The following is a 14,132-nucleotide window of genomic DNA, read 5'->3' as shown; positions in this document are numbered from 1 at the left end:
CTTTGTGCGGCTGTGCGGGACCACCGCCTGCAGCGAAGGGATCGAAACGCGTGCTTTAAAATCTCTTGGTCTTTGGCGCGTCAGGGGCATGCACGCCTGGGATGGGAGCTGGAACAAACGTCTGGGAGAAGGGTAATCCAGTGGGGCTCCTTCTGGTGAGCATTCCTCCTTTCCTTCCTACGAAAGTGGTGCTTAATGTAACTGCAAGGGGCTGATAGGGATAGCTTTTGTACGTTTATTTTTTAATAACCACAGATTTGGCTCATCTGGCACCACTGGAATGCTGTTTCTGGCTGATGACAAGCCATCTTATGCTCCCTTAGCTCTTGCTGTTTCCCTTCTTTTCTTTTCTCAGGGAGCTACCAGAGGCTATTAAATACAAAATTAAGAAAACACGACCCAGCTCAGGAAGCTCCTAAGATGCTGACGGCGGAGCGTGGGGAAGGTCTATTAAGGGAAAGACCAACTAGCTGTGTCCCGTTTCCCCTGTGCTTTTCCTATGGCTTGGAAATGGGATTTTGGGTCAGGTGAACCTTTGACCTGACCAGCAGAAAGTTTTATATCTTTATATTCCTGCCTGAGCGCCTGCCCCGGAGCACGGAGACCGCGAGCACGTGCCCTGCTGAACAGCCAAGAGCATTTTCCGTCCAAGACTCCCGGCGCGGCGAGGAGGTGTCGGGCAAATGCCTATTGTTTTGTTTGGTATTGTGCCCCTCTCCGCAGGGGCCCAGTTTCGGGATCGGGCGCAGACTGGTGCGGTGCCCGGGAAGGCGGCCGTGGGGCGGCAGCGAGAACGTCTCCGGGGGTGTGTGGGGGGAGAGCACGGCGGTGCTCAGGGCCAGGTATTCTTGAACAACTTGAACGCTGCAAAAAGCGGGGAGGTGCAACCCCCTCCCCCCGACGCTGGCAGAAGGGGTGCAGTGTTCAAGGGGGAACCAGCTTTTTCCCCACGTAAGTTTTGCATAAGAGCACATCGTTTCCAGGTGTGTTATCTGCCGGTTTGGCGTGGAAAAGCGCGTATGAGTGACCGGTAATTTAGAGCTTAGGACAGCAGACTGAGAAACGGCTTATGGGCCTACAACTACGTAACTGCCATCATGAAGAACAAAATGTTTTTTCTGGGGAAAGCAGCTGATGGTTTAGAAAAATGGTTTTTCAGTAAAACATACAAAAAATTAAAAACAAAAAGGGGGGGGGCAGAGCATGTGCAGAGGATCCCTGGGAAAAGCGAAGGATGTGCAGCAGAGAGGATTTTGTCGCGCTTTACCGAGACCCCGGCCCCGGCCGCCCCCCGTCACCTCCGCCGCCGGCCCGGCCTCTCTCACCCCGCTCCTGCCGCTGAGCGGCGCCCCGCCCCGCTTCAGCCGTACAACATGGCGCCACCCTTGCACCTCCGCTGCCGTTCAACATGGCGGCGCCTACTCTCCATGGCCGGGAGACGAGCTACAGCGCGCAGGCGCCGCTGCTCTTTCCGCATCCAAAGCGCCACTATTTCAATGTTGACCCGCACGCTTCCGCTTCCTCTTCCGGGTCCGGCGGCGCCAGGTATGGCGGAGGGTGGCTGAGGGCTGTCGGTGCCCATCCGCCCACATCCGCGGCCCGGCGGGCGGTGGGGTCGGCCAGGGGCCCCGGGGGGCTGTGGTGAGGGACCGGCGGCGCCGCTGCCCGCGCTGGGGCCGGCGGCGGGTCGGAGCTGCGCGGTGGAGAGGCCGGGCCTCCTCAGGCCTCCGCGGCGGGGCTGTCCAGAGCGGCATGCGTCTCCCGGGCCGCAGCGAGCCGGGGCTGCGGCGCTGGGCCGGGGAGGGTGCCAGCCCCGGCGGCGGGGGGTTGCCCTGAGGGGCTCTGAGGGCGGCTGGTGCCGCCTTGGGGCGTTACTCCCTTGCGCCGCTGCTGAAGCGGGGTACCGCGGGTTTCGCTGCTCTCGTCGCGCCGTGCGGGGCCCGGAGAAGGCTCCGGTCTGGGCCCGGGGAGTGACTAATAGTTTGGTGTCAGATGAGAAAAGAAAAGATAGCCTTTGCTTCAGCTCGGTTTTCAGCCTGGCCAACGAGGCTTGCATTCATTAAAAAATACACAGCTGGTAAAGCTTTAAACAGTTTTCTAAGGAAGCATGACATCACACAGCAGGACCAGGATGTTGAACTGCGTTCAAGTTAGTTTGAGTGAATCTTTATTGCAAATCACATTCTACCCACTGTCACGTGTTTTGGTGTTTTTTAATGTAATTGTGTTGGTTGCCATTGATGAGGAAATGCTTTAATTTTGTTAATACCTAATCAGCAGCTGCTGATTCAGATCTAGCTAGGTGCTTCAGTGCAGGTGATGCTGTGGTGTGCAAACTTCCATGTGGATGTTGACCTCTTAAACAAGTGCTGCTCTGTTTTTAACTAATTTAGGTGTAAAAAATGGTTCAGCGCCTGACCTACCGCCGTAGGCTGTCCTACAATACAGCTTCCAACAAGACTAGATTGTAAGTAAGACATAGTTTCTAAAAAAAAAAACCCTTAATTTTTAAGAAAGCTAAGTTTAGGGTTTGATTATTACATTAACAAAGTATTTTTCTGCCATACTTAGGTCCCGCACACCCGGGAACAGGATTGTTTACCTTTACACCAAGAAAGTAGGGAAGGCACCAAAGTCAGCATGTGGTATATGCCCAGGAAGACTTCGTGGTGTAAGTATTAGGCTTACTGGCATTTTAGGTTTTTCTTTCAGAAATGTTTATTCAGTACAAAGAGCCTTTTCAAGTCATATATGCCTGCCTATTGATGGATTCTCATATGAACAACTTTCTTCTTTAACATATTCTTATCTGAATGTTGTAACATTTAACTTGTGAAACAGGCTTTGAAAGCTTAAAAAAATACGTGCTTTTTCAATGGTTGTGGTTTTCATTGCTGTTACATCTGAACCTCCTTGTTCCAGAAGTTGTTACTGGCTGAAATTTTTAGAGTTAGACAGAGGTGATTCTGTGGCCAGTTTAAAAGTCTAAATTGGACCTATTAGGTCGGCTTTCAAAAAAACCCATAAACTAAGTTTGACTTTCAGTTTTAGAAGAAAGGAATGAATGTTTTTAACACGACAGTTTCCTCCAAAATGCGCTGTTGGTGCAATGCCATTGCTCTTAACAGTGATGGGAATGCTTGAGTAATGTCTGTCTTTGAGCGGTTCCTACACTTGGGAAAACAATCTTTTTTATAAAAATTGTTTAAATTATGAATCTACTGGTGAACCTGTATGGTAGAATGAAAAGATCAGCTTAGGAATGCTGAAGATGGTATGTATAACAAGCTGCAACTTCAGTCAATTTTTTGCGTTTTGAATAGTCAACTTCAGGTGCTGCTGCTTTTTTAAATTATCGAAGTGAATTTTCTTAATATGGCTGTTATCCAAAATTACTATCTTACTATACACTTCTCATTTTGCTTCCTGTAGGTTCGTGCTGTGCGTCCTAAAGTTCTGATGAGGCTGTCAAAAACGAAGAAGCACGTTAGCAGAGCCTACGGTGGTTCCATGTGTGCTAAGTGTGTCCGCGACAGGTAAGCTCACAGAAGGCTAATTTTATTGTTGAGCTTATTTTGTACGAGCTTTTTGCATCTCACTACTTTCATAATGTGGGCCAAAACTTAGAAGACTGTTGTCTGACTTTGGTGTAGTAAAATGGAGGGGGTAAGCATGGGGCACATTAGCAGTGACGTGTGATTTTCGTCCCTTGGATTGGACTGCATGTGGAGCTCCTTTTGTAGAGAGTTTGTGTTCTTTGTGATTTCCTACTGCGCTGTTGCTTTGGTGCTAAACAGTCTGCTCGTTACGGGGTTTTATATTGACCCTCCATAGTAAAGATTTTTTTCTCTTCTATTCTTTTGTCTAATGCAAAGATAGTTTTGGCCTCTTTGTGGTATTTTGGGATTAAAAGGTATTAATTTGTTGCATATTAAGCATCTTTATGTGGTTAAGCTTTAAGATGGCCTTTGATGGCCCTTCCTGAATTCAGTTTTTTCGGGTAACAGCTGTACATCCATACTTCCTTGGCAAGTTTGAGGAAGAATGCGTATTACAAAGAATATGCCATCTCTGTGAGTGGTAATCAAAGCAGATCTCTGGAGTTAGCAGTCTAATACCATTTTTTTCATCTGTAGTGCAAAGCTTGCCAGCAATTTTTTTCTGCTTGTATGAATTCTAAGTTAAATCACATTAGGTGCCACTGAAGACAGATTGTTATAGCTACAGATCTATAGTGTAATTTTTCTCTGTTAAAAACCAGATTTTTTTGAGTTGTTTTCCCAAACACTTTATTGAGCTTGGTACATGAGTTTTGAATACAGGAGTATACCTTATTCTGCCTAAAACCAAAATCGCCTCCTTCCCTGTAATTGGCGGGTGTTTCTCCTGTGTCTGTTTAGGCATCTTTGGTAGCTTTATTGTGCTTTGAATGTAGCCATATATACCAAATGTACATGGAATGGCATTGTAATGTTTTAAAGGTAGAAGAGATTGTGGTATATTTGTGCTTTTAACTTGAAGCCACCAAATAGGCTGTTCGTGTGTGAGTACTATCACATAGGTCCATCTGCACCATGGCCCTGCATGTCTTCCAGAAATAATCGTATTTAGGCATGACTTGGCCTACCAGGGTTTTCTCTGTTTATGTGCAAAGAAGCTTTAATCCTGAGAGGGGAACTGTTCTTCTTTTGGTAGCACGGTTCACGTAAAGTTTCCTGTAGTTCTAAGGAAGAGAGCTGACCACAGCTGGTCACACCAATTCTGACCTTAAGAACTGCTAAATTAGTTTGCCAGTGAGGTGTTTTGCTTTTTTGCCTTTGAAGTTCATGAAGGTGGTAATTTTTCGAGTGTTCAGCCATCAGGTATTATCTCACCTGCCTACAAGCCACTCGCCCTAAATTTGTAGCTGCACTAGGCCTTCTTTCTTCCCTGAACCGCTATGGTTGAACAGTGCCACCGTCCCTGTCTTTTGATGGTGGCTTCTTTTTAAGTAGTTGTGGAACTAACACCACATGTGCAATGAATGTTGGAGATGGCAAAACTAACTGTAAGTTTGTTTTATTTTTGCGTTTCCACTTAAGTAAATACATGTCCTGTTGTTTTTCCTTTCCAGAATCAAACGAGCTTTTCTCATTGAGGAGCAGAAGATCGTTGTGAAAGTGTTGAAGGCACAAGCACAGAGCCAGAAGTCAAAGTGAATCTATTTGTAGTTTCAGCCCAATAAATGAAAGCACCACTTTCCTTGTGTCCTGTCATTCCACGTGCTATCCTCAGCTGGTAGGAGCTGCTTCTCACAGCTTCTGTAACGCAGAATTGGGGCTTGGTGCAACAAAACCCTTAAGTCAGGATGCTGTATTCTGTGCTGCCTGCGGACAGGGAAGTTGTGCAGGTGGAAGGAGATCTGGTTAAATGGGACTCCCTGATTGTCTGACAATCCTGTAGAGGGATTGGAGTAACTTTGAGCAATGCAGGTGTTTTGTTCACAGCAGCAGCTATGTGTGAAGTCATCAGAGGACTTGGCTCAGAAGAAAGTTAGGAATCTGAAAAAGAAAAGCAAACAAAAGAAGACAGACTAAAGACTGGAAGAGAGATTGTTAGATGAGGAGGAGAGCTAGTACAGGCCTAAGGTAATTTTTTTTTTAATAGTATGTGCTGTAGTTGCTGTTACTCGAGTGTGAGGGTGCAGAGAATAGTCTGACATCTGGAAGCCAGGGCTGTATCCACCAGACAGTTGTGTACTGCTACATGTGGATCTCCTGGGAGAAAGCTGCAGATGTTTGTTTGTTAGGTGCTTCCTGGGTCAGCAGTTAGAGGTATGATACAAGCAGTGCTCCAGGGCACAGTTAGGACAGACCTTTAATGACTTCCAAAACTGGGTTTTAGAGTAGCAATTTAGGCCACTGGTATTGAAACTTGAACCAAAGTTCTGTTGGTTTATCACTGGGATTGTAATGGTAATGTACAAAGTGGAAATGGACTCATTTTGCTGCTTTGCTTTACTGTGTTTTGTAGAGAGAACTATAAATGTGCCTGTAACGCTATCCAGGAGTGCTCTAACGCACTCAGGGTAATTCTTGCATTATTCCTCACCCCCAGCTCTGAATTTTGCAACTGTTCTTAGTATCTGACAAGAAGTGGGTATCTGTTCTTACCAAGAATTATTTTTTCAAAAAGTAGTGAGCTCCACCACCAGAATAAGGAAGGAGGACACATAATTACTGAGTGCACAGACTTACAGGGAGCAGTGAGGATGCCCTTTGAAAAGGTTTCTTAGATGACTTGTGGAGTCTGCTCACGCTCCGGCTCTGAGATGTGTGAGGATTCCTCCTCCTGACTGTATGCTGTCTGTTCACACCGTGCCTGGCTCTGAAGCTTGCCAGGCTGCACAGTCAGCCAAGAAACAGAGCACAGAAAGTGGAGTTGATGAAAAGACCTGCCCTTTCAGTGACAGCGAGCTGATACTATGGGTCAACCGCCTGCAGACTCGAGGGTGGTGTTGGTGCCTGCTGGGTTTGACAAGAGGAGAAGGCCGTGGTCCGGGATAACTGACTTAACACTGCACGGGGTGAAAGGAGCCGTACCCTGCCAAGAATTGCTTCACAGTGTGCCAAGTCATTGAAATAATTCTGTCAATGTTCTCAAAATGGATAAATGTTGCAGATAATTCATACAATCTTAAGTATGAAGAGTTTATTTCTCCTCAACTCAGGTTATGCTAAAACTTATTCCAAAGGCCGTAGCTAATTAAAGGAGGTTCTAAGACTAGCATTGCTACTCTGACATTTTTAGGTGCTGTTACTATAGTTAGTTTACAAAGTTAAAATTTTATTAGTTGTTGCCTTACTGTGCTAGTACGAACTTGAGTACTTTGGCATGCTGGAAAAAAGGTTTTTTAAAGAAGCAGCAGCAAGTAGGGCAAGTGTGTCTAACCTGCCCCAAAAGTGCTCCTGTTTTACATTAAAAGCTGCGAGATTAAAGTTTTCCTTGGGGCTTTCAGAAAGGAGGAAAGATGGAGGGAGAGAATAGTTTTGGAATAATTATGAGAAATGTCATAAATGTCTGTTGACAGACAAATCGCGCTGAGAGGGGGATTTTTCCAAACGAGGGCTAAAACCGAAAACAGCTAATTATAATGGCATGATTGCACTGAAAGGCAACTGAAGTATGAGTTTGGAGAAGTGGTATCGCCACTGTGGGCAGAAATAAAAGCAGTGATTAGGCAAAGTGTCAGTGAAATGGTTAATAAAGCCCTTATTTTTTTTTTTTAATAGTTTTGAAAAGTAATGTCCTGAGCAGACAGCTGCAGCGTAGGTCTGGGGGCAGTCACTGGGGGCACGATACCCCTCGGGGGTGCCGGTGCCCTCTGCGCAGCGGGTGGCAGGCTGGATGGCTCGGCGAGGCAGGGCGCGCTCACCGTGTAACCTGGAGTGAGGGGTTGGTGTTGAGATGGTTTTGATTGCTTCTCTCTGGCGTTGATGCCCGCTGAAAGGCATCAGTCCTCCTATATTTGGGTGCTTAAGTGGTTTTTGAGGGTTTTTTTATGGCCCTGTTACTTCTCTTCAGCTAGTGCTGCCAGGTGCCTTTTCTGAAGGAGACACTTCCCGTGCTGTCAGGAGACTTGACCTCAGCTCAGGTAAAGGTATAGAGAAGACAGGAACTGCTATTTCTTGCCCCTGTTGATGAAGCAGGAGGAACTAGACAAACTTACACTCAAAACGGGGATTTTTTTCTCCCTTCAGTGCTGCCTGGGTGCTTGTCTCCATCCCGAGCCTCAGCGGAGCTGACCAGCAGCTTGGCCCTGCTGCTGGCCTGGGCCAGCAAGGCGTTTGTCCGCTTACAGGAGCGTGTGAGGGGTTTCGTGTGCACGCAGGTACCGCGCTCGCCGTCATCTGCTGCTGGTTTGACGCCCCGCTCTGTGTGCAGCGTTGGGGTCTCCTCCGGCTGCGGGCCAGGAAGTCACCGCATCCCGTGCTGCAGGCAAGGGGCGTCCCCGCCCTGCTCCCCCCGCAAGCCCAGGGACTCGGGTGGAGCCTGCTCTGGATCTTTCCCTTTCCCTCGGGCCCGTACCGCCCCGGGGCGCGGGTGTTTCCTTCCCCCTGCCAGGAAGCTGCCGCAGCGCTCGGGGGTCGCTTCGCCCGAAGGGCGCTCCCGCCCCTTGGCTGCGGGGCAGGTGTCGCACGTCCGCGCAGGCACTATTCCGTACGCGAGGCTGGTGGCGTAAAGCGTCCGTACGTGTCAACGCGGGAGCGCGGCGCCCGGGAGGGGGCGGCCACGTGGCTGCCCAGCCCGGGGGCGGGGTCTGCGCCCCTTGTCCCGCCCTCGGCCCCGCCCCAAGCTCCTCGCCGTTACCCAGCACCGACACGTCAGGGCTGTTGGATCCTGGCAGGTGAGTAAGATGGATAGATTCCCCCGGCGGAGGCGGTCTGCGTTTCCAGATGTTTTTGTGCAGAAAAAAAAAAAGCCTTTACTTTATGTCGCTCATTTTCTCCTGAGCGTCACTTTTGGGTGGTTTCATTTAGGTCGGCTTTTTAAAAATTTGTTAATTTACCCTGTCAGGACGCGGCAGCCAATTTCCGTTTCCGCCTTCGTGTCCGGTCGTGGAGGGCGGCAGCGGCGGGGCGAGCCGGGCCGGGCCGGGAGCAGCGGCTGTCCGTTGGGCCGCGCCGCCGCCATGGAGACGCTGTACCGCCTGCCCTTCGCCGTGCTCGAGTGCCCCAACATCAAGCTGAAGCGGCCGAGCTGGGTGCACATGCCCTCGGCCATGACCGTTTACGCGCTGGTGGTGGTGTCCTACTTCCTCATCACCGGAGGTGAGGCCGGGGCCGGTGGGGCGGGCGGTGTGAGCGGGAGACCCCGTTTACAGAGTAGGTCTTCCTCTGGGGGCGGGGGGGGCTGCAGGCCCCTGCACCGGGTAGTAGAGCCGCCGCCGCCGCTGCTGCTGACTCCTTGTCCGGCTCCAGATCGGTCGTAAAACGCGAACCTCGGCCACCTCCGGGCGCCCCTGCGGTGTGAGAGCAGTTCTGGCTGTTTGCTGCGCTGAGTCAAAGGTGATGTTTGCTTTTCTCCCTGCAGGGATTATCTATGACGTGATTGTGGAACCTCCCAGCGTGGGGTCGATGACAGATGAACATGGGCATCAGAGGCCAGTGGCCTTCTTGGCATACAGGTAGGAGCAGGGCTCCGCACCCGCACGCGAGGTGCTGCAAATCATAGCATCATAGAATGGTTTGGGTTGGAAGGGACCTCAAAGATCATCTAGTTCCAACCCCCCTGCTGTGGGCAGGGACACCCTCCACTAGACCACGTTGCCCAGAGCCCCATCCAGCCTGGTCTTAAACACTTCCAGGGATGGGGCCTCCACAACCTCTCTGGGCAACCTGTTCCAGTGCTTCACCGCCCTCATCATGAAGAATTTCTTCCTCACATCTAATGTAAATCTACCCCCGTTCAGCTTAAGGCCATTACCCCTTGTCCTATCGCTACATGCCATACCAGTCCCTACCACTGCTACCAGTCCCTCTCCAGCTATCTTGTAGGCCCCCTTTAGGAAGGCTGCTCTAAGGTCTCCCCATAGCCTTCTCTTCTCCAGGCCGAACAATCCCAACTCTCTCAGCCTGTCCTCGTAGGAGAGGTGCTCCATCCCTCTGATCAGCTTCATGGACCTCCTCTGGACCTGCTCCAACAGCTCCATGTCCTTATGTTGGGCACCCCAGAGCTGAACGCAGTACTCCAGGTGGGATCTCACGAGAGCAGAGAATCCCCTCCCTCGACCTGCTGGTCATGCTTCTTTTGATGCAGCCCAGGATACGATTGGCTTTCTGGGCTGCAAGTGCACATTGCCAGCTCATGTTGAACTTTTCATCAACCACCCCCCCCCCCCAAGTCCTTCTCCTCAGGGCTGCTCTCAATCCAATGCCTAAGCACAAGTGACTGAACTTGTCTTACAGAGCTGTGCATTGACTTTTTTTTTTTTTGAGCTCTCTGTGCAAAGCAGGATCTGTTCTATATCAGTCCTTGTTTTGCAAATATTAAAAAAAAAAACAAACCCAAACAACCAACAGCATTGAAATCAATGGAAATGGAAAAACTAAGTCCTTCTAAAACTTTTAAAAATGAAAAGACTGATAAGAACAATGTCTTGAGCTGCCAGTACTTTTCTTTATTCCAAACCCTTGCTGTTAAAGTTGAATTTTGTAGTGGATGCAGACATATTTGGTCATATTTTATAGCAGCATACATAATGTTTGTGGAACTTCGGGTTCTGGCCTTTTGAATTCCAGTGTAATTGGGACTCTTACATCTGAGAGTGAGGAACACAGTTATAAATGTATAAGAACAGTGTTGTCTTTGAGTCTTTTGTTTCTATTACTGAAAATAAACTAGAGACTGCTTAGTAACAAATTGGTCTTAAGAGGGTTAAATCTACATTTGTAACTATTTTTTTATGTGTATAGAAACAAATAATGGATTTTGTTAAATACCTAAAAAGTTCTTTGAATCTGTGAGGTCTGTGACATGCCTTGTGCAAAGATTTTGACTTGGACTAGATGTAGTATATGTCTCAGACTGGCTTAGATTGTTGCAATATGGATGAATCGGGTTACTGCAGGGAGTTGATAGCACTTTAGTACAACTCAGTGAAAACAACATGAAAGATGATGAAATTGTTTTCAGGATATGAGACAATAATGATAATCTTCATTTCTGATTAGCATCTGCAGTAGTTTAATCTATGCTAATTTTATGAGGTTGCTAGTATTGCTAATTACAAGGATAGGAAGAAGGATTGGTGGCTGTGGGAGGCAGGAGACTTGTGATCTGGGTGCAATATTTCTTTCTATATCTCGGCTTCCCCTCTCTCCATCTGAGCTTTGTGAACAGGAAATTCAGCAGTGTGGAGTGACAGAGCTGGGGTGCTTTCAGACTGGGTCTCCACAATCTACGTGCAGGCTCAGTGAGCTGGTAGCAAAACGGAGTGCAGGCAAGAACTGCTTCTGCAGTGTGCTGGAACCTGTAGATGTGCTTCATGCGCTGACATAGTGCTTTGAGTGGGATTTGTACTGGGAAGAGGATTCAGGCACTGTTGCCTAAACATCGGGATGGAAATAAGACTTGAGAAGCTCGGTGGCTCTGGGGTCATGGTTCCACACCTCGAGTCATCTCTGAAACCAGATGCTACTTTGGACTAGATATTTCTGAAAACTGAGGAGCTTGAGTAGTAGCCTTTAGTATACACTATTATGTATAAAACAACGACTATGCTTGACTGATCACCTTGCACACTATCAGTCCCAGACATAAATTACATGTTAAAGCCTTAATGTAATTGTGTAATGTCAGTTTCCATACCTACTTTTTGTTAGAAAGTCAGCTATCAGATTTAATCATCCTGTATATTTGCACAGCTAAGGCAGGTTGAGTAGATGGGGTTTGAAATGTAACTAGTTTCTTTAATCTTTTCCTGACTCTCTCTTCTTCCCTCCCCCCTTCTTTTTCTTTAGAGTAAACGGACAATATATTATGGAAGGGCTCGCATCCAGCTTCCTCTTTACAATGGGTGGCCTAGGATTCATAATTCTGGATCGATCCAATGCACCAAACATCCCCAAACTGAATAGGTTTCTTTTGCTCTTTATTGGATTTGTCAGCGTGCTTTTGAGCTTCTTCATGGCCAGAGTTTTCATGAGGATGAAATTACCGTAAGTGATTTAATACTCTTTCAGCTTTTCTTCTGTTTTTCTGGCTCATGTGCACCTACGTTAAATTTAAAGAGCAGCAGACAATACAATGAGATATGTTAAAGATCTATAGCTTGGCTATAAGTTGTTTTTCTTCAGAACAAGCCACCTTGAATGAGGTGGGATGGTTTTGGGGCCAGCTACTGTAAAATTGTGCTGTCGTTAAAAAAAGGTGACAGTTCCTGGTATGTCAGAAGATATGATTAGTGAGTCTGACTTACAATGAATTTTAAGGTAGTCTGAGTATCTACTGGTCAGCTAAAAGTAATTACAAGGTAGGGCTTTGAGGAGAAGGAAGTGTCAAAGAACTTGAAGAAAGGGAAATGAGTTCTTTATAGTGACAGTGTACATGAGAGATCATAACTAGAAGAACTGATGGCAGCCGTAACAAGTGTTTAGAAACATCCAAAGCAGTCTGAAAGTAAAGATGATGTCTCTGGGGTATTTTTTTGTTGCTGGAAAACTGAACATAATTTTGAAGCATACACTATTTGTGACATTTTAATGCATCTATATTTGCAGATCAAAAAATAGGAAAGATCTGGAGATTTCAGGCTACACAAAATCCAAATGCAGGCTTTTCAATCCCCCCCCTCCCCCTGCACTTTATTTCTCAGTCCATCTATTTCATTTAGAATAGCTGAAACCTGATGTTTAGAGGTACTGGTAGTTAATTTCTGGAGCAGCTCCATGAGATGTTGACTTAACAATGACAGTCATTCCTCCTTTCTTTTTTTTTTTTTTTAAACCTCTGCAGTGTAGTTAAAAACTTGTTTCATAGCACAGAAGTGCTGGGTTCCCTGGCAGCAGGTAGCTGGATAGGGATCTCCTCTGTATTTTCTTGCTTCATCGATGGTATATATTCTCTTGTTTCATTGAGTACACATGTGTCTTAACAGTTCTCTTTCTCAAACTCATTAAAGAAACAGGGTTTCAGAGAAGTGGAAGAGAAAAAGAGACCAGAGTTGTGCCAAGTGCCAGAAAATGTCAGGTTATATTGAGTATCTTAACACTGGTAGTTTGTGTAAAGGGTACAAATAAAGAACCTTTCATAGAGTGTAATCTGGGATTCAAAAATTCCAAACAGTTACCAAGACTGGATTGAGAACAGGCTAATCCATTTTCAGTGTTCATTGAAGAAGATCAAGTGAGGAAGAAGCGTGTAGTTAAGCTGGCCAGTTTGTACCTTGGACAGGATTTATTCTTTTAAATAGCCTTGATCAGCAGAGTTTTTGGCAGTCTGAAGTTTTTGTTTTAAGACCATATGCCTCTTTTTTTTTTTTTTTTTTTTTTGGGGAGTGCTGCTAATGTTTGCTAACTTGATTTTTTTCTGTAGGGGCTACTTGATGGGTTAGTACCTCTTGTGATGTATGAAAGCCCGAGCTGTATTTACTTCTCTTCATGAAGTGCTTAAGAAGAAGCAGCAAGAAACAAATTCCATAGTCACCATCAACAGGAAAGAGACCTGACCATGAGAAACAACTGGGGAAAGAGTGCTTTCTTTGCCAACAAACTCTCACTTTCAATGGCTGATTTGTAGTTTTGAAGCAATGTTTTATCACCTCTGTTTTGGAGCTTTTGAAAAGAGCGAGTTACCTAGCTGAGTTTTTCTTTTATACCCCAACTCAGTATGAAATAGAGAACCTGTCTTTAGCTCCACCTGAAATGAGTATTAGCCATTGGCTTGACAGTTCTTTGTTGCAGGTCTGTCTCCTCTTCCCTGTGTGGGACAATTACATGTGTGAATTGGAGAAGAAACATCTGAAATGTTTCTTTCCAAGTTATAATTAGAAAATTAGTAACTTTGGATGCTTTACAGTCAAGATACATGTCTGAAATTATTTCAAAGGCACCTTTTGCCTTGACATTAATGGCTCTATGTGAGCAAATCCAGACATGCACTGGGAAAGGCAAACTGTATGAATATGCATTTCTTTTTGAAAAAGTGTACGAAAGGAGCCAAATAAAACTTATTTTCTACAAAATTATTTGAATTCTATGCAGTTTCTGAAGCTTTTTCTTGTGTGCATGACCTATTCTACATCCAGGCTTGAGATGCTATACCTTACCATGACCACATAATTCAGCTTTATTTTTCACTATTGAATAATGATTTTTTTTTTTTTTTAATATCAGGGACAAGAAACCTCATATTTTCCATGAGCTTGTACTTTCCATGAACATTATATCCAATGACATACTGCTATCAGTAGCCAAGAAAACTTACTTTTGAAGCTGCTGCTTTTTTGTGTGAGAGGCTCAGCTCCAACTTACTTTGTTTTAATTTTAAAAGATTGAATATTACTATCACATTTCATTGAAGTAATGTATTGTATTCTGGGGAAGGAAGGATCCCTCTAAATCTCCATAAATGTCTTTTTTGCAAGCCATATG

General features: G+C 46.2%; 2 protein-coding genes across 4 annotated transcripts in view; both read left to right on the top strand.

The window, feature by feature from the left end:
• The window catches only part of RPL34 (ribosomal protein L34), a 181,367-nt gene extending 176,129 nt beyond the window's left edge, over nt 1-5,238 (top strand). Inside the window, exons 1-5 of one of the 3 annotated variants that reach the window (XM_075751481.1) lie at nt 1,479-1,545; nt 2,394-2,467; nt 2,572-2,671; nt 3,433-3,536; nt 5,114-5,238. In XM_075751481.1, the coding sequence (XP_075607596.1) occupies nt 2,403-2,467; nt 2,572-2,671; nt 3,433-3,536; nt 5,114-5,198 (354 nt within the window). In that variant the 5' untranslated portion in view covers nt 1,479-1,545; nt 2,394-2,402 and the 3' untranslated portion in view covers nt 5,199-5,238. Of the gene's footprint in view, nt 1-1,478; nt 1,546-1,649; nt 1,661-2,391; nt 2,468-2,571; nt 2,672-3,432; nt 3,537-5,113 lie in introns of those variants that run through there. The other 2 variants (XM_075751479.1, XM_075751480.1) reach the window with 2 other exon arrangements.
• A 3,325-nt stretch (nt 5,239-8,563) lies between these two features.
• On the top strand, nt 8,564-13,726 carry LOC142601696 (oligosaccharyltransferase complex subunit OSTC). Its single transcript, XM_075751477.1, has 4 exons — nt 8,564-8,810; nt 9,073-9,166; nt 11,502-11,699; nt 13,075-13,726. Exons 1-4 carry the CDS (start codon nt 8,672-8,674, stop codon nt 13,091-13,093), a joined length of 450 nt encoding a protein of 149 aa, XP_075607592.1. The 5' UTR covers nt 8,564-8,671; the 3' UTR covers nt 13,094-13,726.
• The last annotated feature ends 406 nt before the right edge of the window (nt 13,727-14,132 follow it).

The sequence above is a fragment of the Balearica regulorum genome, chromosome 4 (genome assembly GCF_011004875.1).
Source record: "Balearica regulorum gibbericeps isolate bBalReg1 chromosome 4, bBalReg1.pri, whole genome shotgun sequence".
NCBI classification, from domain to species: Eukaryota; Metazoa; Chordata; class Aves; order Gruiformes; family Gruidae; genus Balearica; species Balearica regulorum.
Note: the sequence above shows the minus strand (reverse complement) of the source record. Positions and strands in the feature narration are given on the sequence as shown.